Source organism: Ovis canadensis, chromosome 25 (assembly GCF_042477335.2).
Source record: "Ovis canadensis isolate MfBH-ARS-UI-01 breed Bighorn chromosome 25, ARS-UI_OviCan_v2, whole genome shotgun sequence".
Classification (NCBI taxonomy): Eukaryota; Metazoa; Chordata; class Mammalia; order Artiodactyla; family Bovidae; genus Ovis; species Ovis canadensis.
This window is the reverse complement of record NC_091269.1, coordinates 60847501-60869832: the sequence shown is the minus strand read 5'-3', so window position 1 is coordinate 60869832 and position 22332 is coordinate 60847501. Positions and strand designations below refer to the sequence as shown.

Genomic DNA, 22332 nt, shown 5'->3' with positions numbered 1-22332 from the left:
GGATGTCACTAAGTTTCAGTGCACTGGCCAAAGGACTGGCCGAGATGCGGCTGTTTCAGAAGGGGCGGCTGCATTGGTACTGATTTTATTTTTTGTTAATTGAAAAAAACTTTTTTTTAATTGGAGGAAAATTGCTTTACACCGTTGAGTTGGGTTTTGCCATACAGCAACGCAAATCAGTCATGATTGTGTATATCCATATTTCCCCTCCCTCTTGAGCCTCGTGCCCTCCTCACACGCCCCCCCTCCAGGCCATCACCGAGCTCCAGGCTGGGCTGCCCGTGTTGCACAGCAGCTTCCCGCCATGTGTCTGTTTTACACGTGGCAGTGTGTTTATGCCAATGCTACCGTCTCAATTCATCCCACCCTCTCCTTTACCCGCTTCAAGCTGATCAGTGTTAGGTGCTAGCCTGCAGCTCATGGGTGAGGCCTGCGATGGACAATTGTCCCACCTTGTGAGGACCCTCCCCATGCGCGCAGCTCGCCCACCAGCCTTCCCCGGGGCCTCCTGATGTCATCGGCATGCTTGCTCAGTCGTATCTGATTCCTCGCGACCCCATGGACTGTAAGCCCGCCAGACTCCTCTGTCCTTGGGATTTTCCAGGCAAGAATACTGGAGTGGATTGCTATTTCCTACTCCAGGTCAGAGGTCTGAACTGTCAGAGCTTGTGGTTTTCTTAGATTTGCTCTCTTTTCAAAAGCTGCTATGGTTTGCAGGGTGGAAACCGTCGGGGGCATTTTTGTCAGGCCGACAGAGAGGGCCTCTGATGGGACTGTCCGTTGGGGGTTTCTCGGGCAACCCACTGGATGAATGGGTCCATCCAGTGTCTTTTAGTTCTTGGCCCCAGAGCCCCTCTGTGAGGAAGCCAGGCAGCTGTACTGGTGGGCGCAGGGCTGGGCCCCAGACTGGGTGAGGGGCAGCAAGTGTTAGTGCCAGGGTCTGCCTGCCACAGTGGGTCTGGGAGGTGGAGGTGCAGGTGTGGGCTGTAGCCTTTTAGTGGTGGGAGAGGCCCCCTGTGGTGTCTCCTGTGTGCTCTCTTTTAGGGTCTGGGGTCTCCTGGCCTCAAGGGGATCTCCCTCCAGCAGGCTCTTCACACACACACACACACACACACACACACACACACACACACACATCGTGGCAATCTGCATTGCAAATGTAGTTTCTGGAGTCTGAAGGCGGCATGATGGAGCCTCCCTGGGGAATCTCCTAAAGGGTGAGAGGGGGAGAAGGGTGCTCTAGGCACAGGGAACAGGCATGCAGAGCAGCACGGAGGAGACCCAGGCTTGTCTGGAGAATGGCCCGTATGGTGGGTGCTCATGGGACGGTGCCAGGAGACAAGGTGTAGGGCCAGAGCTGGCAGGCCCTGGACACCGCGCTCTCACAGTGGGGTTTGCACTGTAGGAGGTGGGGGCCTGAGGCCTGGAGCCACTTCTCAGTGGTCCAGGCAGCTGGGCAAATCCTGCTGCAGGAGGATGAGGCTCAGCTCCATCCATCTCTGGACTCCGTGGCCTCCTCGTGCTTCCTCAGCTCCAGGGGCCATGTAGAGGCCCTCTACAGAGTGGCCTTGGGACAGCGTCACAGACTAATAGACTGACGGGGCTTTGAGAATGAAGGTGGGGGTCTCACTTACAAGGAGGTTCCGGAAAGAGATTACCAGTGGGATATAGGTATCCTGCAGGGAGCTTGTCCAGACAGAGGAGCAATCGTGTGTCTGTCGAATCATCTCTGCTTCGGTGAGGGCCAGCTCAGCTCCTGGGAGTGACTGTCTATTTTATAAACATTCTCTGCCTGCCCCACTCCAGCCTCATGGGTTGAAGGTGAATCCCACATTTCGTTGCTGGGACAGCCTCTGGGGGATCTGTGGCAAGCTGAGGCCCTGGTGGAGGCCTGTGGTGGCTGAAGGAGGGGAGAGAGGCCCGGGTTGCTGGCAGGGAGCAGGAGAGAGTGCCTGCCTGTCCCTGAGAGGCCGAAGGCAGTGGCGAGAGGGGGACACAGGACAGGTCAGGAGGAGGCAGGGCTGGGGGGAGGGGCAGGTGGATCTGTCATCCTCCTCTTCTTCCTCTACCTGTGGGTACCCCCCCCCAAAACCCCAGTACACCCTTGGGGCCTGCCCTGAACTTGCCTTGCTGGAAACAGACTCTCCTCTGATGGAGGGGAATGCTCGGGGTGTGCAGGACTCTGCCGAGGTGATGGGAATCACAGTGAGCACACAAAGCCAGGGCGCATCCTTGTGCTTCGTGGTGACACTTGCCTGGGGAACCTGGACATCCTCACTGGAAGGCCTTCCTGGCTGCAGTCAGGGACATGAGGTGTGCTGGGGCCGGCGGCACACTCCATGCTTCCAGAGCGAGGCAGGCAGTGAGCGAAGTGAGCATGTGACCCTTTGCCTTCGCTCCCCCAGATGCAAATGAGCTCTTGATCATTTGAAACACGCAGCTGTCTGTCTGTGTGTCTTTCTCCCACTTTTGAGCAAGGGGTGGGGAAAAGGCACGCTTCGCTAGCGTCAGCAGTTATGCAAGGATCATGCTAAGGGGCGCCTTGAGATTCAGCAGAACTGGGTGGGGCTGGGGGGTGGGCTGGGGAGCATTTGCCCACTCAAGTGTCAACTGCCATTCAAGACAGCCCCTGGTAGGCAAAGGGATATATGGAACCAACGTTGCCAGAACTACTGCAATTTCAGGAGAAGCTGGAAATCCAGACTTTTGTTTAGAATAGTCGCATATTTAAATGTGCTTCCAATCCTTTGGGCCAAACGGACACATCCCTGGCCAGACCAGCCTGTGGCCTGCCTTCCTGTGGGGGCACTTTTACTCCATGCCTCCCATCTCTGCCTTCTGTGCTCTTCTCCCTGTAGTCAGAGCTCCTCCTCAGTTCTGCCCTTCCCGGCAAAGCTCCCCTCTTGCTGCTCATCCTTGCCCCTTACCCACCATGGCCCTTACTATCCGGTCTCTCTGAGCGGCTGGCTTGTTTATCTCTGCAAGCTACATTGTGTTGGAAAGGCAGGGACGTGAGTGATTACTGGGAACCTTTTCTGTGCTCTGCCTGGTGGTGGCTGTTGTTGTTAAGCTGCCGAGCCATGTTCAGCTCTTTGCAACCCCGTGGGCTGCAGCATGCCGGGCTTCTCCGTCTCTCACTGCCTCCCAGAGTTTGCCCAAGTTCATATCAAATGAATCGGTGATGCCGTCCAACCACCTCATTCTCTGTCGCCCTCTCCTCCTGCTCTCCGTCTTTCCCACCATCAGGGTCTTTCCAATCAGTCAGCTCTTCGCATCACGTGGCCAGAGTACTGGAGCGTCAGCTTCAGCATCAGTCCTTCCAAACAGCATTCAGGATTGATCTCCTTTAGGATTGACTGGTTTGATCTTGCTGTCCAAGGGACTCGCAAGAGTCTTCTCCAGCACCACGGTTTGAAAGCATCGATTCTGCTGCACTCTGCCTCTTTTTTTCTTTCTTCTTCCTGGAGGAGGGAATAGCAAACCACGCCAGTATTCTAGCTGTGAGAACCCCATGAACTGTTTAAAACCATCTCCCGTTTGGTCCCATTTAATTCTCACATAGGGTAGTGGAGTCAGTGATGTATCAGGGAGGCCCTAGAGCTGCACAGAGGTCAGTGGGGCTGGGATGGCTCTGAGGTAACAGCTGGCGTTAGCTGGGGCACTTCTGCATTCTAACAGTGCCTGACCCTGCGAGGTGGCACTGCCGGCACTGGGGTGTTTTGAGCTAGAAGTCTCCACCCAGTCAGCTGATCAATACAGCTGTGCTCCAGTCCAGGTGGGCCTGGCCGCCCCTGGAGATATGCTTGGTAGACTCACTTCTGCCTCAGGACCTGGGGTAACAAGTGTGTACCTGAAAGTCAGGTTCTGGATGCCCTGGGCTTCAACCCTTGGTTGTTTTGTGGAACGTTTGTTCAGTGGTTTGAGGCTGTAGACTCTTACAGCCAAGGTCTCCTTCTATCAGGATTCCTCGAGCTACAGAAGTTAAGTGCATGGCCCAGTCTGGACCCAGGAGAGAAGCAATCCAAATTTTCTAGGCCTGGCTCAGTGCCAGGACCTCTGGGCTGTCGCCCAGCCTCCCTCTCCTGAGTTCACCCACACAGGTGGCTGGTCAGCCTGGTGCTGGCGAAGCTGGCGCCCTGAACTCTGCTTCTCAGGGGCTCCTGGCCAGCGTGGCAGCGCCCTCATGTTGGGAACTTGATGCATGTGGGTGCTAGAAGGTGCATATCTGGGCTCCCATGCCCGGCCCTCTTTTCATAAGCAAGAAATTGAGGTTCCAGGAAGGAAAACCGCTTGCTCACATGTCATTTATATGAGCACGGCCTCCCCTTTCAGATCAGGGCTGATCTCCACGGGTCCTGATGTGCTCTCTCCTCCAGACACGATGCATTCATTCATCCCTTTGGGTGAGCACCTGCTTGGACCCCCCACCCCCACCCCACCTACCTCTTCTCCCTGGCAAGTGAGAGCAGCTAGGACTCAGCTGGGCCTGAGCCCTGGTGGGGGAGTCTGGACTCACCCAGAGAACAGGACCACTGCCAGCTGAGCACCACAGCCCTTCCAGCCCAGAGATCCTAACCCACTCCTCCAGGCCTGAGGCAACTTGCAAATGACCCACAGGAAAGGAATCAAAGGGAATTTCAGCTTCCGGACTCAGACCAGTGCTCGTGTCTCCTTCCCCAGACTTTGTGGTCCTGGTAGGGTCATATAGCCCTGGACTAAAGACAGCACTGTGCTGACCCTGCTCTGGATGGCACTCATGGTGTCACTCCCAAGACTCCAGACCAGGGCCTGAGGATCCAAGCCCAGGAGGCACCAATGCCTGGCCTAAGTGTGAGGGGGATGCGGGCTCCCGGTGCCTGGGCAGGATCAGTTCCCTGGAGGCACATGGAGCTCCACACGCCCCCTCTCTGCCCAGGCCAGTGGTTCTAGGGCTGACTGCCTGCAGAGCATTCTCTGTAAAGTTGACAGACTCTGAGTAAGGAGTCTTGGTCCTCTGGTTCTAGGTGCTGTTGTGACAGATGTGAAGTCTTTGCCTGGGGAACATGGAGAGAGCCTCCAGGAGTGTTTGTGGGGGAGCTTGGAGGTTGGCAAGGTACAGGGTGCTGAGTTGCTTTAGGTGTTGGTCCTTCAAGTCCTTAGGTCCTTTAAGTAATGAACTCACTTTCCTGGAAACACTGGCTTTGAATGTGCTCTGAGAACAAGAGCATTCTTGGAGTATTGACTGTCTCCTCCTGGAGCGGGTGGCACTGGAGGAGAAAGAGGCAAGCAAGAGCGGATGCAGAGAGCTAGTCTCAGAGGGCCTGTGCTAGGTGGGGTTGCCAGAGCACAGAGCTGTGGGGTGTCGCCGAGCCCTGCCTCCAGCATGAATGGGCGGACTGGCTGAGTGCTGGCAGCTCTTCCACTGTGGCTTAGCACCTGCCGGTGTATCTAGATTCTGCTTTTAATTGTTTTATTAAGGGGGAATGTGGTCCAGAAAAGATGAAGGGGAACAGGTCTCCCAGCTGCTTTGCAGAGCTTTAGTACCCAGACTGAGAAGCCAGTAGCAGAAAACTCTGGATTATAGTTTTCTTAGGAAATTAGAGGCCCTCATTTTCATTGCATGGAGAGAGATGTTGAGGGTAGGGTCCTGGGGTTCAGAAACAGTTGGAGAGCTGGGAAAACCAAGATGAAGCTGGAAAGGACCCCTGGCTTTGGAAAATAAGCACAGCTCAGAACTGGCAGAGCACACCCTGGGCTGGCTTGGTGGACCTGCCTCGGGCCAGGGGCTGAGGGCAGAGGCCGCCTGGAGTCCTGCCCCTGCCACATCCTGGGCTGGGTGGCTCTGCTCTGCTGCCAGGCCCCAGGAGGCTGGGGGGACGCTCTGGGGCTGGAGCACTGGGGACACCCATTCAGCAGGTTCAGCGCTGGGATGTGTGGAGGGATTTTCACGGGGAGATGTATCTAGATGGTCAGCAAGGCTGCTCAAGGAATCAGAAGCCCAGGAAGCATGAGAGGTGGGGTTGGCTCCCTTGAAGGACAGGAGATTATGAACCTTCTGGGTGGGCCGGTTAAACAGACAGCCTACATGTGTAGGTGCGGCAGGCTAGCCTGCAGTCTCTGCTGGGCAGGCCCCTGGATGGGCACTGGGCTGAGTCCAGCAGAGGGGCCAGGAGACTGTCCAGTGGTGAGAGCCAGGTGGTTGAAAACCACACACTTGTGAGTTTCCTCCTTTAATTACCAAGCAGCCGTCGAGCCCAGCAGCTTTAAGCAAGGGCTCTGGGTGGCTGCCTGGTGAGAATCCTCATGCTTCCATTCTTTAGCCATGCTAACCTTTTAATTTTTATTGAAGTTATTTATTTATTTTAATTAATCGATTTATTTGTCTGGGTTGGCCCTTAGTTTTGACATGCAGGCTCTCTAGTTGTGGCCTGTGGGGTTCATCGTCCTGTGACATCGGAGATCTTAAGTTTCCCAACCAGGGATCGAACATGTTTCCCCTGCATTGGAAGGCAGACTCTGAACTACTGGCCCACCAAGGAAGCCCCTAGCCATGTACACCTTGAGTAAAGTACTGGGAATCTCTCTCTCTGCTTCCTCATCTGTAAATTTGGGGATCTTGACATTATAGGACTGAATTTATAAGAATAAAAGGGGGGAGCGTGAGTTGGAACATCTGAGGCTTCTAGACCAGTGGGAGGCGTGAGTTAACACTATCATTATAACTAGATTCCTCCATTCTCATTTCCAAGCCGCTGGGTCCCACTCATATTTCTAAGACCCAATAAGACGTCTTTTCTTCCAAGCTTCTCCTATTTCTGTGAACTTTATCACTTTCATGCAGACGTGCTAAGTCGCTTCAGTCTTGTCCGACTCTTTGCGACCCTGTGGACTGTAGCCTGCCAGGCTCCTCTGTCCATGGGACTCTCCAGGCAAGAATACTGGAGTGGGTTGTCATGCCCTCCTCCAGGGGATCTTCTTGACCCAGGGTTCAAACCTGCTTATCTCTCATGTCTCCTGCATTGGCAGGCAGGTTCTTTACCACTAGCACCACCTGGGAAGTCCTTGTCACTGCTGATAGTCACCTATGTCCTGTAACCCCCAGTGTTCTGACTTTTGGCAGTGATGGTGGCTCCTTCCCATCCCTGGTAAGATCTGCTGGTCAGGGCACTCATTCCCTCCCTGCAGTTTCACGCAGCCAGTGATGTGCTTTGTACTCTGGGGTGGTCAGAGAGGGCCCATCCTGGCCAGGCAGGCAGTCAGGGTATTTCTGTATTGGATGTCCCATGGAAACCAGAATAGAAAAAGGCAGCAGGGCCCTACCCCATGAAGCCAGGGTTTGCATAACAATCATGAGTGTCCAGAGGAAAAGCCTTCGCAACACAAAGAGTTTTCCTGCACTGTCTTAATGGCCAGCCTCGTGTTCACGATTCATTAATGCAGAGGAGGTTATTAATGGCCGAGGGAAGTGCTTGGGTTTGTTCCGGGGAAGTGCTGGCCGCAGGATGGGCCACAGTCAGCGGAGGCCCTCTCCCTGGTGTACTTAGCCTGGCTGTATCTAACCTGTGATCCGGAGATCTGGGTGTGAGGTGGAAACTCCTTATGGCGGCCAGGGGAGAGCTTTCATAACTTAGCCGTGGAGCCGCTCTCCCCGGCTAGGCGGGGCATCACAGCTGACCGTCCTCAACAAGATGGGGACCGGAGGGAAGATGGGCCACCTGCGAGGCAAGGCAGGCCTGTGGGGACGCTCCGTGTCTTCTGTGGACCCCTGGAGTCAGGCCTAAGCTGAGAGAAGCGCAGCAGAGCCGAGGAAGGAGGTCTGACCTCCTCTTATGCTCCCCTCTCCACCCGTCCAGGCGAAGCCTTGGTCCCACGGGCGGCCCAGGTTGGGAGGAGCCCAGGGGCAGCCAGACCTGGTCCCAGCTCTGTAGCCTGGCTCCATCCCTCCAGGTCCCTCCAGATGAGGGTGTTCTGACATGCAGTGGGGGCTCGGTCCATGCTGCAGAGTAGCCATCCTGAGCCTGCATCACACGTGTGAGGATGAGGCGAGAGGCGAGAGGCGAGGGGCAGGGCACGCAGTGCTGGGAAAGGGTCAGGCCGTGTCCCTCCTGGGAACAAAGCCCCATAGTCACCCCAGAATGTGCCCTCCCAACTTGGCCCTCGGGCTTTCGAGCCAAGGCGAAGCGTCCAGAGTCTGAGAGTGGGAGGGCTTTACCGGCCAATAAGCGTTTCCCCATCAGGGTTAGACTCAGAGCTGGAGGCAGCCTCTTCCTCTTTCAAGCCCCTGGAAACATTTTCCTCCTAATTCTTTTAATCACTTTTTCCTCTGTGTTGTGATTTTTAAAGAAAAATCGCAATCTTAGTAAGCAATTAAAATTATTTTGTTATGAACTATGATAAGCAGGAAAATTCAGAAAGTATGCATTTAGAACGCCCTGAGTAATTTTGAGCACTCGTGTGCCACCCTTCTTCTGAAACTCTGCTTGTGCCTGAGAAGCCCCCGAGTCCCCACGCCCCGTGCTTCTCACGTCACTTTTCTTCCCCCTAAAAGAACCATCATGCTGACTGCGATGGTCATGCGGTTTTGCCAGCCACCTCAGTAGGCATTCTGAAACGCTACTGTCTAGTCTGAACTTTTTTGAACGGTTCATGTGTATACATGTACACAGAATCACGTGGGATGCGTTTTTCCTGCCTGGTTCCTTTGACTCGGCATATGTGGGAGATTTATCTGTGTAATTAGGTTTAGTTGTCAATTTTTTATGGTATCCTCTGTTCATGATCAGATCATCTGTAGATAACAATGATAATATGTCTCTCCCTTTCTAATCCTTATATTGTTATTCCTGGGTATCCACGGGGATGGGTTCCAGGGTGACCTTCCCCACCCGCCATACCCAAACCTGCCCATCCTCAAGTCCCTAATGGAAAATGTTGTAATGTAATGAATATAGTTGGTCCTTTCTATATGAGGGTTTCGCATCTCTGTATTCAACCAATTGGTGGATTGATTTCCATTGGTTGCTTGAATCTGAGGATGTAAAACCTGGGGACCCAAAAGGGCAGACTGCACTTATTTCCCTTTCTCTTGTCTGGCTGTGCTGGCCAGAACCTCCAGCACAGTATGGGATAGAAGTGGTGAGCATAGGCATCCTTGTCTTGTTATTTTTTTCAGTAACAGCTTTATCTAAATACAACTCACATACCATGGAATGCATCCATTGAAATGAACAACTCAGTGATTTTTTTGTATAGACAAGAGTTGTGAAACCATCACACAATCGACTTTAGAAAATTTTCATCATCCCAGACCTATTAGCAGCCAGTCACCATTTCCCCAACCCTCCATGCCCCATGTTACCACCAATATTTCTGCCTCTACAGATTGTGGGCATTCTGTTATTGCCACTGCGGGTAGTTCACTGAGTGGAATCATATCATACATTAGCTGGTCTTTGGGACTGATCCTGGCTTTATGCCCTTATTCTTGATCTCAGGGGAATGCTCTCACAACCTCACGAAGGTTTCTCCATGTTTGCTGTCTGCCTGTTTATTTTAAACATACTCTTTATCAAGTTAAGGTGTTTTTCTCTTGCCCTAGTTTTCTAAGAGTTTTATTTTAATTATTATTTTCAAAAAGCATGAATATGAAGGGATGTTGAATTTCGTGGAATACTTTTTCCTGCTGCTGTTGAGACAACCGCAGGATTTTTCTTTCTCAAATGTTAATACAGTGAATTGCATTGGTTGATTGTTTAATGTTAAACCAATTGTACTTTCCTGGAATTAACCCACATTAGAGATGACATATTATTCTTTTTGTATATAGATAGACTGGCTGATATTCTGTCTAGGGCTTTTTTGACTATGATCCTGAAGAAATTGGCTTGTAAATTCTTTTTCCTGATAATCTCTATTCCGAGTTTCAGCGCTATTTTACTTTACCCCCCAACTGAGTATAATAAAAGCGGCAGCAGGGCTGCCCAGCTGCTTTATTGTCTCTCCCAGTTCCAAGCGTGGGCTGGGCTCAGCCGGATGGTTCTGTTGCTCCTTTTGCCCAGAGTGTCTCGTGAGGTTGCATCGAATGGTGGCTGGGGCTGATACATACAGGATGGCAAGGCCTCTGTGCCTGGTGCCCTGGCAGGGATGCTGAGAGTGCCCTGTTGCTCTCTCTTTGCCTGGAGTTGGATGGGGATTGGATCCTGAGATTATAAAAGCAGAAGATGCCAGGTCTTATTAAGACTTACATTCAGAACAGGCGCAGTGTTACTTCTGCTGAATTCTATTGATGGAAGCTGCTCACAGAGCCAGCTCAGATGCACGTGGAGGGAACTGCACGCAGGTGTGAACACTGGGAGCGTGGCTCACTGAAGGCCCTCTGTGGAGACTGACTGCACAGAATTGAGGATACTCTGGCCTGTGACGTGAGCTGGGGTTTAAACAGATACTTATGTATTTATTTGGCCTCACCAGGTTTTAGTTGCAGCAAGTGGGAATTTATCTGAGGCATGTGGGATCTAGTTCTCTGACCAGGGATCAAACCTGGGCCCCCTCACTGGGAATGCGAAGCCTCAGCCAATGGGCCACCAGGGAAGTCCTGAGAGGTTTGTTTTTGAATTCACCTAACTTCGCAATCCTGACTATAGGTGCTTTAAGGGCCCTGTCCTTATCTGACTCACCTCTAGATCCTTCCAAGGCATTCACCTCTGCCCTTAACACAGAGGCTGGTGCAGAGTAGAAGGTAGTGAAGTCTGACTAGGGCAGAGGATCCCACTTCCTGCAGAATTGACTTTGCAATGGGAGAGGCTCCCGACCTAACGTCCGCAGTGTGCGCAGCTTCAGGAAAGCAGCACAGCCTTGCAGGACCCCTGGCTTATTTCCGAAGGTGCAGGTGTTGGGGACACCGGGCACCCGAGGGCTAGAACATGATCTGTCCTCATGGGGGATGTGGTTGGGTCAGCCCTAGCTCCTCTGTGCCTAGCTGATGTCAGGAAGACAAGGGTGGAGAACGCCAACACTTAACATTTGGAAGGAATCTCCTTGATGAGTATGTTACCCCCACTTCTCCAGGATACAGTGGGGGAAACTGAGGCTCAGAGGTGGATAGGACTGCCCAAGGTCACATAGTGTGTCTGCCAGAGGTGAGACAAGCCAGGGACCCAAGTGCCCATTGTCCAGTTCCCCACACCCCATATTGATTCTGTTCCTTTTACAGGCCCCTGCTGTCACTCTCTGGCTTTAAAAACTACAACTCACTTTCCAGAAGCCATTTCCTATGGGTGCTGATGGGTTTGCCCTTCCTGCTAATCAATGGGGCCCTGGAGTGCAGAGCTGAGCAGAGGTTCTGGCTTATGCCCAGAGGCAGTAGGGGTGCAGGCTGCCCACTCTGGGGGCTGCTGGAAGGAGGGAGGTGGCGCTCACTGGCATCAGGTCACGTAGAATGTTTCTCCCTGTCCCCTGCTGAGCAGGATTCTCAGCTCCGGGTGCTGTCGGCATTTGCTTGCCCCCTCAAAGGCATCCAAGCAGAAACGGGGCATCGGTCCTGGCCCCAGACTGGGTCCCAGTGCAAGGAATGGTTGGCTGAGCTGACTCCCATCAGGGAGCATTTGCTGAGTGAATAAACAGATGTCGGGACAGTGCACGCACACGTGGGGTTGACGGGGAGGGATTTAGCGTCTACTCCCCCAGGGTCAGGGCTTCCCTTGTAGCTCAGTCAGTAAAGCGTCTGCCTGCAGTGCAGGAGACCTGGGTTCGATTCCTGGGTCAGGAAGATCCCCTGGTAGAAGAAAATGGTTACCCACTCCAGTATTCTTACCTGGAGAACCCCATGGACAGAGGAGCCTGGCAGGCTATAGGCCATGGGGTCGCAAGACTCAGACACGACTTAGCAACTAAACCACCCCAGGGTAACCTGCCAAATGAACCCGGGGATTTTGGCATTAATCAGGTTGGGTAGCTTTGCGGTGACCATGGTTTTTCTTTTCATGGGATATTGAGGCAGATTAGGACCTGGGAGATGGCAACTTTGAGGAATCAAAATATGCTTCCTAGATCAGGAAAGACCAACTTCCCCTTCCTTCCTCCCTCCCCCAAATATAATCGAGTGTTTGCTTTGTATCCAGAATGGACATTTCAGCTCTAGAATCAGGGCCGTGGGGTGAGGATAGGTGAAGGCTCTTACCCTGCAAGCTTGGGAGGTGAAATAAACACAACTCCTGTTAAGGAGGCAATAAGAGCCGTAACACAGAGATGGGAGAAAGCGCTTTGGCAGTTCTGTGATAGACGTCACGTGGGAGTGAACTGGACCCTATCGTGTATGTGATCATCGGTGAGCGCACTTAGCCACGGCATTGAAAAATCTCTGCTTAAATAATATAGGTGTCTGCCAACACTGTTACCCCGACACTCCTTACAAACTGTAAGGAGCTGGTATTAGGAATCACAGAACATGTTTATTCTACTTTGCTATGAAGCAAAAAAGAAATGAACTATATGTATATGAAAAGTTTCATAAATCCACTTACGCACTTACTTGCTCAATATTCTTACCCTTAACGTGAACATTTAGCAAAAAATCGGTGTGCAACAGCTCTACTTGTAACCGAAATTGTGATGAGAGTGTGCTATTGGCAGAGACGAGACAGAGCTAGCTTAATCTTTCCTGTCAGCCTCTGTAGTAGATCAATTGAACTGCCGAGGAGATCAAATACTTCAGACTGTATTTATTACATTAAGTATTTATGTTCAGGCCAAGCCTTTAAAGCATGATGTCATATAGGAATGTAGGCCGATTAAATCAATTCAGCAGAATTTGCTGTAACTTAATGGAAATCTAATTGTGCGTTTTAATTTAGTGTCCAGGAGGTAGTAAGTTCCCCAAACAAAATAATTTTCAGTTTGCATTTGGGGAGCAGGAGGCTCTTGCCCAGGCCTGGGTGATGGCACCTGTGGTAGGTGAGGGGGAGGAAGTTCAGGCCTTGGAGGGGCTTTGCTGGCTGGCAGGTTGGGTTGCGTCCCATGCAAGGGATTGCTGGCTTCGATCCCCACCAAACAGGAAATCGATGAAATGTTTCTGGTGGGTCCTGCACGGCCAGTCCTCAGCTCCACGTTTGCCAGTCAATAGCTCCAGTGCAGACCGAGGCCATTAGCGGTCATGGAGTCTCGGCTGGGTGCTGAGGACACAGTTCTTACTCCTTAGAAACCTCAGTGGAACCCTTTTCTAAAGGAGAGCATCTCTCCCATCATCTGAATGAAAGGAGATGGGAAGTCACAAGTCACGAGAAAGATACGTACTGTGAGAGTAATGCTCAGTCAGTTTAGAAAAAGCAGAAAATACAACAAAACACAAAGGAAAATATAAAGCTTATTCATAATCTTAGCATCCAGAATCAGCCACGATGAATATTTGCTTTTGGTACATTTGTTTTCTTCCCATTTATAAATATGTATCTCCAATAAATGTATGTATTTTAAAACTTATTTAGAATTAAAAAATCAAATGTTTAAATTTATAAATATTTTCTATTTCTAAATAGTATTATTTACTATACATACCTGTGACCTTATATGGATATGGTATATGGCTGCATATGTGCATATACACATATGTACTATGGATATATGTATGTATTGTGTATATACAGATATGTAAATAGATATACACACACACAAAATGGGATACTTTTGACTTACTGTTTTTTTAACCTACTGCTAAAATTTAATATTTTACTATTACTGTAATTTTGCACCAAATATCCTCTTACAGTATAATTTTGTCATAGCTTTAGTGCGTTCAATAAAGTGATTATATCTTATTCAGTCAATTCTCTAGAATTGGGTGGTTAGTTTCTTCATAATTTTTTGCTGCTATCTGCCACATGGGAATGACTTCCTTTGTAACTAATTTAATTTTTAGACCACTCATGATTTTAGCTTTTTGACAGATAAAAAAACGAAAGAAAGCTAGAGCCCCAAGTGTGGAAGCCCAGACATTAAAAGGTGAGACTTTTAGAATCTGTTGGCTCACTCCTCAAGATTCTGTTGGCAGAAAAAATCATTCTACTTCTCGCTCTGAGGGGACGGGCTCCTCAAGGAAGCCACCCAGCTGTGAAGCAGTGTCGGGACTGTGTGTCAGGCACGGGGAAGGAATCTCACAGCACAGCCACGCGCCTCGAGGAGGATCTCACTGTTGGTCCTGTGTGTCCTCCCGGGCATGCGCAGAGCAAGTCTAGTTCCTTGCTGGTCGCTGAATTGAACTGGTACCTAGAGCAAGCTGTGCATTGTAACTTACTCTTGCCCTTTATTTTGTATGTGGTCATGGAAATAATAATTGTTGGAGGACTCGGTACTAGTTGCTTTATAGAGGTAGATATGTTACCTCTTCTTATAAATGAGGGAGCTGGAGCTTGGAAAGACGGTGTGAAGTCCCATGACCAGTTAACGGTGGAACCAGGAGTCAAACTGCAAAGCCCATTTCCTCCTCCGCTGCAGTCTGCATCTGGCTGTCAGACCCCAGAGGCGTCCTGTTACCATTCTCATTTTATAGGATGTTGGTAATTATGACTCGGTTTTGGCGTAGACATTTGCTAAAGTATCTGCTCCCACCCTGGCATAGTAAAGAGGAGGACAGCCTCTTTCATGGCTGACTCCACGTCACCCCATCGCTAGCAGACACAGACTTGGTGTGGTTTTCAAAGCCCTTTCAAACATCGTCCCTTGTGGTGGTTCCTGTGGCCAGGGACTGGCAGCTTCAGGCCATGCTAAAGCTTGCCACTTTGCTTGCCTTGTACTAAATGGCTCCAGGGTACCATGCATGTTGAATGTTTTGGCTGTTTTATAGATTTTTTGTTTTTTTATCTCAGTATTACCCATCAATGTTTCTGCTATTAACAGTCTCATTGCTGTCTAGCTTGTGGCAGCCTTGTAAGACAGAAGGGTTATGTTAGCCGTGCATTTGGAAGCCTTCAAGTATGTGGTGAGGGCCCTGAGCCTGTTTTTTTGCGGGAGAAATGCATGTGTTTTGGAGTCTGGGCTTTCCCTTGGTGACCATGGGGTCATCTGCTGCCTTGAGCATCACAAAGGGGGCATCCATACTTTGCTGTTTCTGTTGCCCGCAGTGCTCCAGGTTGATGGAGTCGTTCGGGCAGGAGAGCACTTGGAGAAATCTCATATTGCTGTTGGTTCTGTGAAATCACAGAGAAATCAGGAGTTAGGTCTAAAAGGATCCTACTTGTAGAAATCATTTTTCCCCCTGTGTTAAGAAATGGTTACGGGAATTGAGGGAGATGCTGGTCTTTGGACAATTTAAGTTCAATTGAAATCAGTTGAAATTCTGCAAGCGTGTTTAAGTTGGAAGGAAGACATAGCTTTGTAGTTCACATCCCATTCTAAAACCACTCATTGTGTGTTGAAAGGAATTTAAGAATGTGTCTGTTAGCCCATAGTGTGCGTGAAGATTCTCTACCACATCCTGTCAAGGGGGCTTCAGTGCCCCCTGACCAGAAACCCGTCCCCCTCAGAGAGAGACCACCATACACACTGACGGCAAAGAAAAGAAGCCCCTCTTTCTGTCCCTCCATCTACGGCTTCTGCTCTGCCGGAAACCAGGGAGAGGCAGATACCCAATAACCACTGTGCCTAAGAGGCCCCGTTCTCTCACTTCTCACTCCTCCCTGCAACTCCCTCCCTCTGGCCTGACGGTCTGACTGTGACTTTGCCCTCCTTTTTCCTGCAGGTTCTGCTTCTGTTAAGGCAACCCACAACCATATGGTGTCACAGTGAACTTGCTGGGAAGCCGTACTGACCGCACGCTCTGCCGCTGAGCTACATCCCCCTCTGGACAGTTCATAGCCTTTACCCATTCCCCTGATAAACGTCATTGAACTAGATTTGTTTCCGTGCTTGCCTTTGGGCTTGTCCGTTGGTTCAGATGGCCTCTCCTGGTCTTGTCTGTATCTGCCTTCTGGATCGGCATGTCTTCTGTGTTCTCATGCAGGGAGGGCAGGGCAGAGCAGAGAGGAGGTGACTCCCAGTGGCTCATTTTTTTCAGCATTCCTCCACGTGGCTTTCAGACATTTATGTCTCCACCAAAGAGCATCCCTGTGGCTCAGCTGGTAAAGATTCAGCCTGCAGTGATGGAGTTTTATCCCTGGATTGGGAAGAGCCCCTGGAGAAGGGAAGGGCTATCCACTCTGGTATTCTGGCCTGGAGAATTTCACGGACTATATAGTCCATGGGGTCACAAAGAGTCAGACAAGACTGAGCGACTTTCACTTCACAAAGAGCATCGCCCTCTTTGATAGACAATCAGCTGCTCTTCAGACCTGGGGTGTTGATGAGGAAAGAGGGAGGCATCTGTGGCAGGCTTCATGCCAAAGACTTTTGTTGGCCTGGGTACATCTCTCAGGGTCTGATGTCCTGCTTTGGGAATCCCCACCTGACCGGTACTGTGTAGTCAAGGGACAGAGAAAGACTCAAGGGAGGTGTGCGTACCTCATGATGCTTCCTCAGCCAGAGACGTGGGGGGTTGGGTGGGCTGAGGGTGCTGCTCATGGACATGTGTGTGTGGGTGGCCTGAGACACTTTGGGGGTCCTCACCCACTGGAGGAGCAATAAGGGGTCCCAGTCTTGAGCAGTCGTCATCTTCTCGAGGACCTTGCTTTCCCTCGGCTCTTACAGTTTTGTTTTGAATTTATTTTTAATCATGGTGAAATACACATATGATAGAATTTCTATCTTAACCATGGCTAAGTGTGTCGTTCAGAAGTGTTACATATGTCCTTATTATTGTACAGCCATCATCACCATCCATCTCCAGAACTCTGTCATCTTTCCAAATTGAACCGCATACCTATTACACCTCCCCGCTCACTCCATCCCCTCAGCCTCTGGCACCCACCGCTCTCTTCCTGTCTCTACGAATGCGACTGTACCAGGTGCCTCGTACAAATGGAATCAAACAGAATCTGTGTTTCTCTGACTGTCCTGCTTCACTTAGTCTAATGTCCTTGAGGTTCATCCGTGTTGTCACCTAGGTTGGAATTTCCTTTTTTCTTTTTTAAAGGCTGTTGCATAGCCCTTACAGTTTATAAGCAGAGTCTCCCAGAGTCCCTGGGTTCATCTGGTCCTCAGTTTCCCCATGTCTAGTGTGGGGGGTAAAGTAGGCAAGCCGCACAGACTCTCTCCCTCCCTCCAGTCCATGAATTAACTTATATCTTCCACCTCTGAATCTGGGTTTTGTGGGCCAGGAACGTAGTTATCAGTGACTTTCGTGGGGACCTGCCTGTGGCAGGCGTGAACCGGCAGGTGTAGACTGTGGGTCCAGGAGGCTGTGTCTTGTCCAAGTGGGACTTGTTCATCTCGCGGGTGATGTGCTCATCACTGAATCATAGCCTAATTAACGCCCTCCCTGGTGTTATATTAGAGTAAGCCCTTGCTGGGGACGAGACCCAGCAAGAGAACACGTATGCTGAGCCTGCCCCTCGGGGGCTTGTCTGACATGGGGTTGGCTGCCCAGGCCTGGGTCTGGGGACTGTGGCCCCTTCAGGGTCCCCTGAAGCCTACAGCCCCAGTCAAGCTCCCCTCAGACCCCCAGGCCCTCGTGGCCCCTCCCCAAATGTGCTGAGCGTGGGGGTCTAATATCAGTCTTCCTTCTTTTGAACATTCATTTAAAATCAAACTTATGTGTTTAAAAGAAATGCACAGATGTTGTAGAAAAATGAGAAAAGTTCTAAGCAGGCACAGCAAGGAAAATCAGTATTTCCATTGCTGAGAGGGCTCACTGTGCTCTGCCTTCTGTTCTCTTCCCTCGTGGCTCCCCTCGGGAGGGATTTGGAGGGGGAAGCCCTCCCCTGCTGCGTGAGTCCTGGCCCTTGGGGTGGCCCCTGGGCTCAGGGCACAGGCACTGTTCCCGCCCAAGTTCACGAACCCCGGGCTCTGGGAGGCCAAGACTGCTGTCAGTATGTGGCTGCCTGAGAGCTCGCTGGGAGAAGCAGAACCAGCAGGATGTGGAACCTGAACCTGTAACTTCCTGTTCGCTTCCTTCTGTCACTGGAAATGCGACCAGGCGAAAGCCAGCTAGGAGTGCGGGTTGTGGAACGGGCTCTCGGAGTTCTGTGTATAAACTGGGCGCTTGTGATTCCTCTCACGCTCTTCTTGCCATCTGATGCCCGCTGCATCGGCCCCTCCATCAAAATCGAGGCAGGAAGTGACGGCTGCATTTTAGCCTCCTATTACACTTGAGGAGAAGGGGCCGGTCTGCAGGAGAAGGCTGCCTTCTGTAATAAACTGTTGCTGCTGCTGCTGCTAAGTCGCTTCAGTCGTGTCCAACTCTGTGCGACCCCATAGATGGCAGCCCACCAGGCTCCCCCATCCCTGGGATTCTCCAGGCAAGAACACTGGAGTGGGTTGCCACTTCCTTCTCCAATGCAGGAAAGTGAGAAGTGAAAGTGAAGTCGCTCAGTCGTGTCCGACTCTCAGCGACCCCATGGACTGCAGCCTACCAGGCTCCTCCATCCATGGGATTTTCCAGGCAAGAGTACTGGAGTGCGTGCCATTGCCTTCTCCGAATAAACTGTGTGGACCTGGGCAATTCCTGGAGCCTTGTTTCCTTCTTGGTATGTGGGGCTGAGTAATGCCCTCCCCTCAGGGCGGCCAGAATGAACACAAGCGAGCACAGTGGGTACTGGAAGGGTGAGTGTCCTTTTGCTTCTGAGTGGGCTTGGAGAGGAAGAGGAAGAGGAAGATGCCCAAATGTGCTTCTGGGGAGAGAAAGAAACCTGACTCCAGTACAGGGAAGCCTGTCCCTGGGAAAGGAGGTTGGGCATGGCCCAGCTGCGGGCATGGTTGATGCTGCTGAGGCTGCTTCCTGAAGGCTGATCCCACAAGTGGGTGCCAGGCCTGGGTGGCCCTCCCTGTCTCCCTTCTGCCTGCCACAGCTGTTTCTCAAGGGCCTGGCCTGTTCCAGGTGCTGTGCTAAGGGTTGGGGACAGAGTAGTGATTTAGGCCCCCTTGCGGGTGTGTGGGGGCAGACAGACCACAAACCAGTCACAAACCATTAGTGACCCACCTACAGTTTGTGGCCGGTGCCATGAAGACATGAGCATGAGGCTCTGATGGAGAATATAACCCGGGAACCTGCTTTGGATGGGAGGTCCCAAGGGGCTCCCTGAGGCCATGGTGGTCAAATGGAGCCCTAAAAAGAGACAAGAACCCCGAGTCAGAGGAAGGGTCTCTTCACTCCCAGGCGGAGCCCGATGAAGGGTCCAAGACAGGGGAAGAGTGTGTCCTCTCTCCAGACAGAGGGACACAGTCATTAAGGCACCAGTCCTCTGCCTAGTGGAGAAGGCAGTGGCACCCCACTCCAGTACTTTTGCCTGGAAAATCCCATGGATGGAGGAGCCTGGTAGGCTGCAGTCCATGGGGTCGCTGGGAGTTGGACACAACTGAGCAACTTCACTTTCACTTTTCACTTTCCTGCATTGGAGAAAGAAATGGCAACCCACTCCAGTGTTCTTGCCTGGAGAATCCCAGGGATGGGGGAGCCTGGTGGGCTGCCGTCTATGGGGTCGCACAGAGTCCGGACTGAAGTGACTTTGCCGCAGCAGCAGCAGCCTCTGCCTTTTCACCTGTTTCCTCATCTGCAAAAGGGGATAGAGCCTACTGCCTAGGAGTGTTCCAAAGCTGAGGTGTGCTGGGTGACAACGTGCTTAGAACTGTGGTGCTGGTCCATACAAGGGCTTGCTCCAGTAAGCGCAGCTCCTGTGGAGAGCTGCCCAGTGATGGTGGTTTGAACATCTGAAAGGAAGTGTGGGTAGCGCATGACAAGGACGAGGTGAAGGCAGTGAGGGCCCCAGCATTCAGGGTCTTGAAGACCACAGGGAGGAATTTCGATTCATTCAGCAGATAAGCATTTTGGTTCGAAACTACTCCCTATTTGCAATGTTACTTCTTCCAAAGCTGGTGAGCACTTTTAGAAGAGCCAAGGCGTGGGTGGAACCCAGGGGGCTGGCTTTGCTGCCCCTTCCGGGCTCAGGGCTCAGGGACAGGCACTGACTCCCATGTCCTTGGCAGGGCCTCAGTGCACCACCTCCTGCTCCCTGGTGGGACAGTCTCTGGAGCTGTCCCAGAGTGGCTGGGGCAGAGGCTGTGGAGATACTCGATGCTCGTCTCCTGCAAGAAATACACGTGGTGGGTGGGGTGGGGGCGCCATTTGACCTGTCTGGAGGCTCAGGAAATCTCTCAAATCATGTCATGCCAGCAGCTGAGTCCACCCACCCAGCCTGGATGCAGGTCTGTGCGTCTCCTGCCCCCACGCCTGCCCTTGTGGGAGTGCCAGCCTGGTTCAGCTCTGTTCGCAGAGCTTGGATGGACATTAGGACCTCAGGATTCCATGGCTAGACTCTCCATGTCCTACACACACACACACACACACACACACACATGCGTACACCCCTTTCTCTCTGTTGGTCCCCATCTTGGAAACGGCACCTCCATTCATTCATTCAAACCCAGGTGTCATCTGTGAATTCTTTTTCCGTCACCCTCCACCTACAGTCTGGGAGCAACGTGCATGGGCGCGCACCGTGAGCATAAATCCAGAATCTGGCCATCTCTCACCACCTCCCCTCTGGCCACCTTGAGCTAAGGCTGCCATCCGCTGGGACCGCATCATCACAGTAGCCTCCCCATCCTCTCCTCAAGGAAGTTATGCTCCAGACCCTTGACTCAAGTCTGCTGAAGCTTCCTCCCGCTGCGTCCTGCCTGGCCCTGGTGGCTGCTCGACTCCTTGGCCGCCACCTCCCCGGCAGCCCCGGCTTCAGTCACTCTGAGTGCCCGCTGCACGTGGCTTCTATCCCCACTTCAGCGCTGCTGCTCTGGTCTTCTCCCCTGCTGCCGTGCTCTCTCCTGGGTGTTCCTGTCCCTGTTTCTTTGACACTGCACTCAGCTATTACCAAGCATCACACTCCGTTCACGTTTTAAATAGCTCTCGCCACTGCCTGCCTTCACATGAAGCATGCCTGGACTGCACTGTGCCCCTGCCCTGGAACTGTGCTCCACGATGCCGGAGCTCTTGCTGCCTTATTCCCACCGAGTGGTCACCAGGGCCAAGCACAGTGCCAGGTGCTCAGGAGACAGCCACTGGATAAGTGCACAGTCGAGGGTGACCCCTGAAAAGAAAGGTCTCCTCCCGGCCCTGGCCCTGGAGAGCTTCGTGCAGTGCTGGCCGGCAGCCTCAGGGCCAGACAATTGTTGCGAAGCCCCATTTCACACACTGAGCCTGTACTGAGTCCTTTCCAAACCAAGGCCTTCAGACCTTCTCAACCTTTAGTTCACGGTGCCCTGCGTGTCCCTTGAACCTCAGTTTAATGTTTCTTGTCTCTCTTGGGCTGTAAAAAATACCTACAGTTCTGTTCATTAGATGGTTAGGTCCAAGCAACTCAGTGTTTCTGTCCCCAAAGCTTAGTAGTAATTTGAAAATAACACATGTAAATTGAATGAAAAATAATGGTTTTCTTTTATTCTTAAAGAGCTACCATTACTTTCTAATGGGAAGTACGTCAGTGAGCTCTGCATGACTTCTCTGAACTTGGAATCACATTGAATGCTGTTGCTCCTCATTTTCTGTTCCGTGTGGATTATTTGTGTGGTGTTTGCAAAATCTGGCTTCACGGAAATATGACCTCCTTGAAAGGAGTGCAGCGAGGCCTCCTGTGGAAGCCATGAGCTACCTTGTGCGGCATCTGATAGATGTGCCGGCTTCCACCTGCCCTTGAAAATTTAGAATATCCTTGCAGGGCCCTTGGGAGTTCTTGGGGATGCTTTGGCACTTAGTCTGGAGGGTGTGGTATTACTTCATTGGATCCCCATAATGATCCTGTGAGGTGGGGATCGTTTCATTGCATAGAAGGACAAGCCCAGGCTCAGAGAAGTCAAGATACTGGTCTAAGGTAAGGGAACCTTACCTTAACCTTACCAGCCTGTTGGTAAGGGAACCGAGACTGGCCGGTTCTCCCTGATGCTCTGGTGCTAATCCCTTGTCCTATCAGCTGGATCTCTTGAGTTGTGCATCTCTGGGGTCCCGAGCTCTTGTCAGCTCTCCCTGAAGTATTTGGAAATAAACAGCATCAATCAACCCCTTGCCCCCAGCCCTAAGTCTGAGAGACTGGAATGTGGACAGTGATGGCAACCTGTTTTTTTCCTTCTTCCAGGGGGCCCCCTGTGCTCATGCTGTGTCCCCGACCCCATGGGGCTTTCCTTCCTCCCCACCTACGGCTGCCAGACAAACCGCACGGCCAGCGTGGCCGCCCTGCGCATGAAGGCTCGTGAGCACTCGGAGGCTGTCCTGCAGTCGGCCAA

General features: G+C 51.7%; 1 protein-coding gene across 1 annotated transcript in view; it reads left to right on the top strand.

The window, feature by feature from the left end:
* DRGX (dorsal root ganglia homeobox) overlaps nt 1–22332 on the top strand; it is a 31314-nt gene that overhangs the window by 8864 nt on the left and 118 nt on the right. Inside the window, exon 6 of the mRNA XM_069572546.1 lies at nt 22185–22332. This exon is cut by the window's right edge and continues 118 nt beyond it. Coding sequence (XP_069428647.1) covers nt 22185–22332 — 148 coding nt within the window. The remainder of the gene's footprint in view (nt 1–22184) is intronic.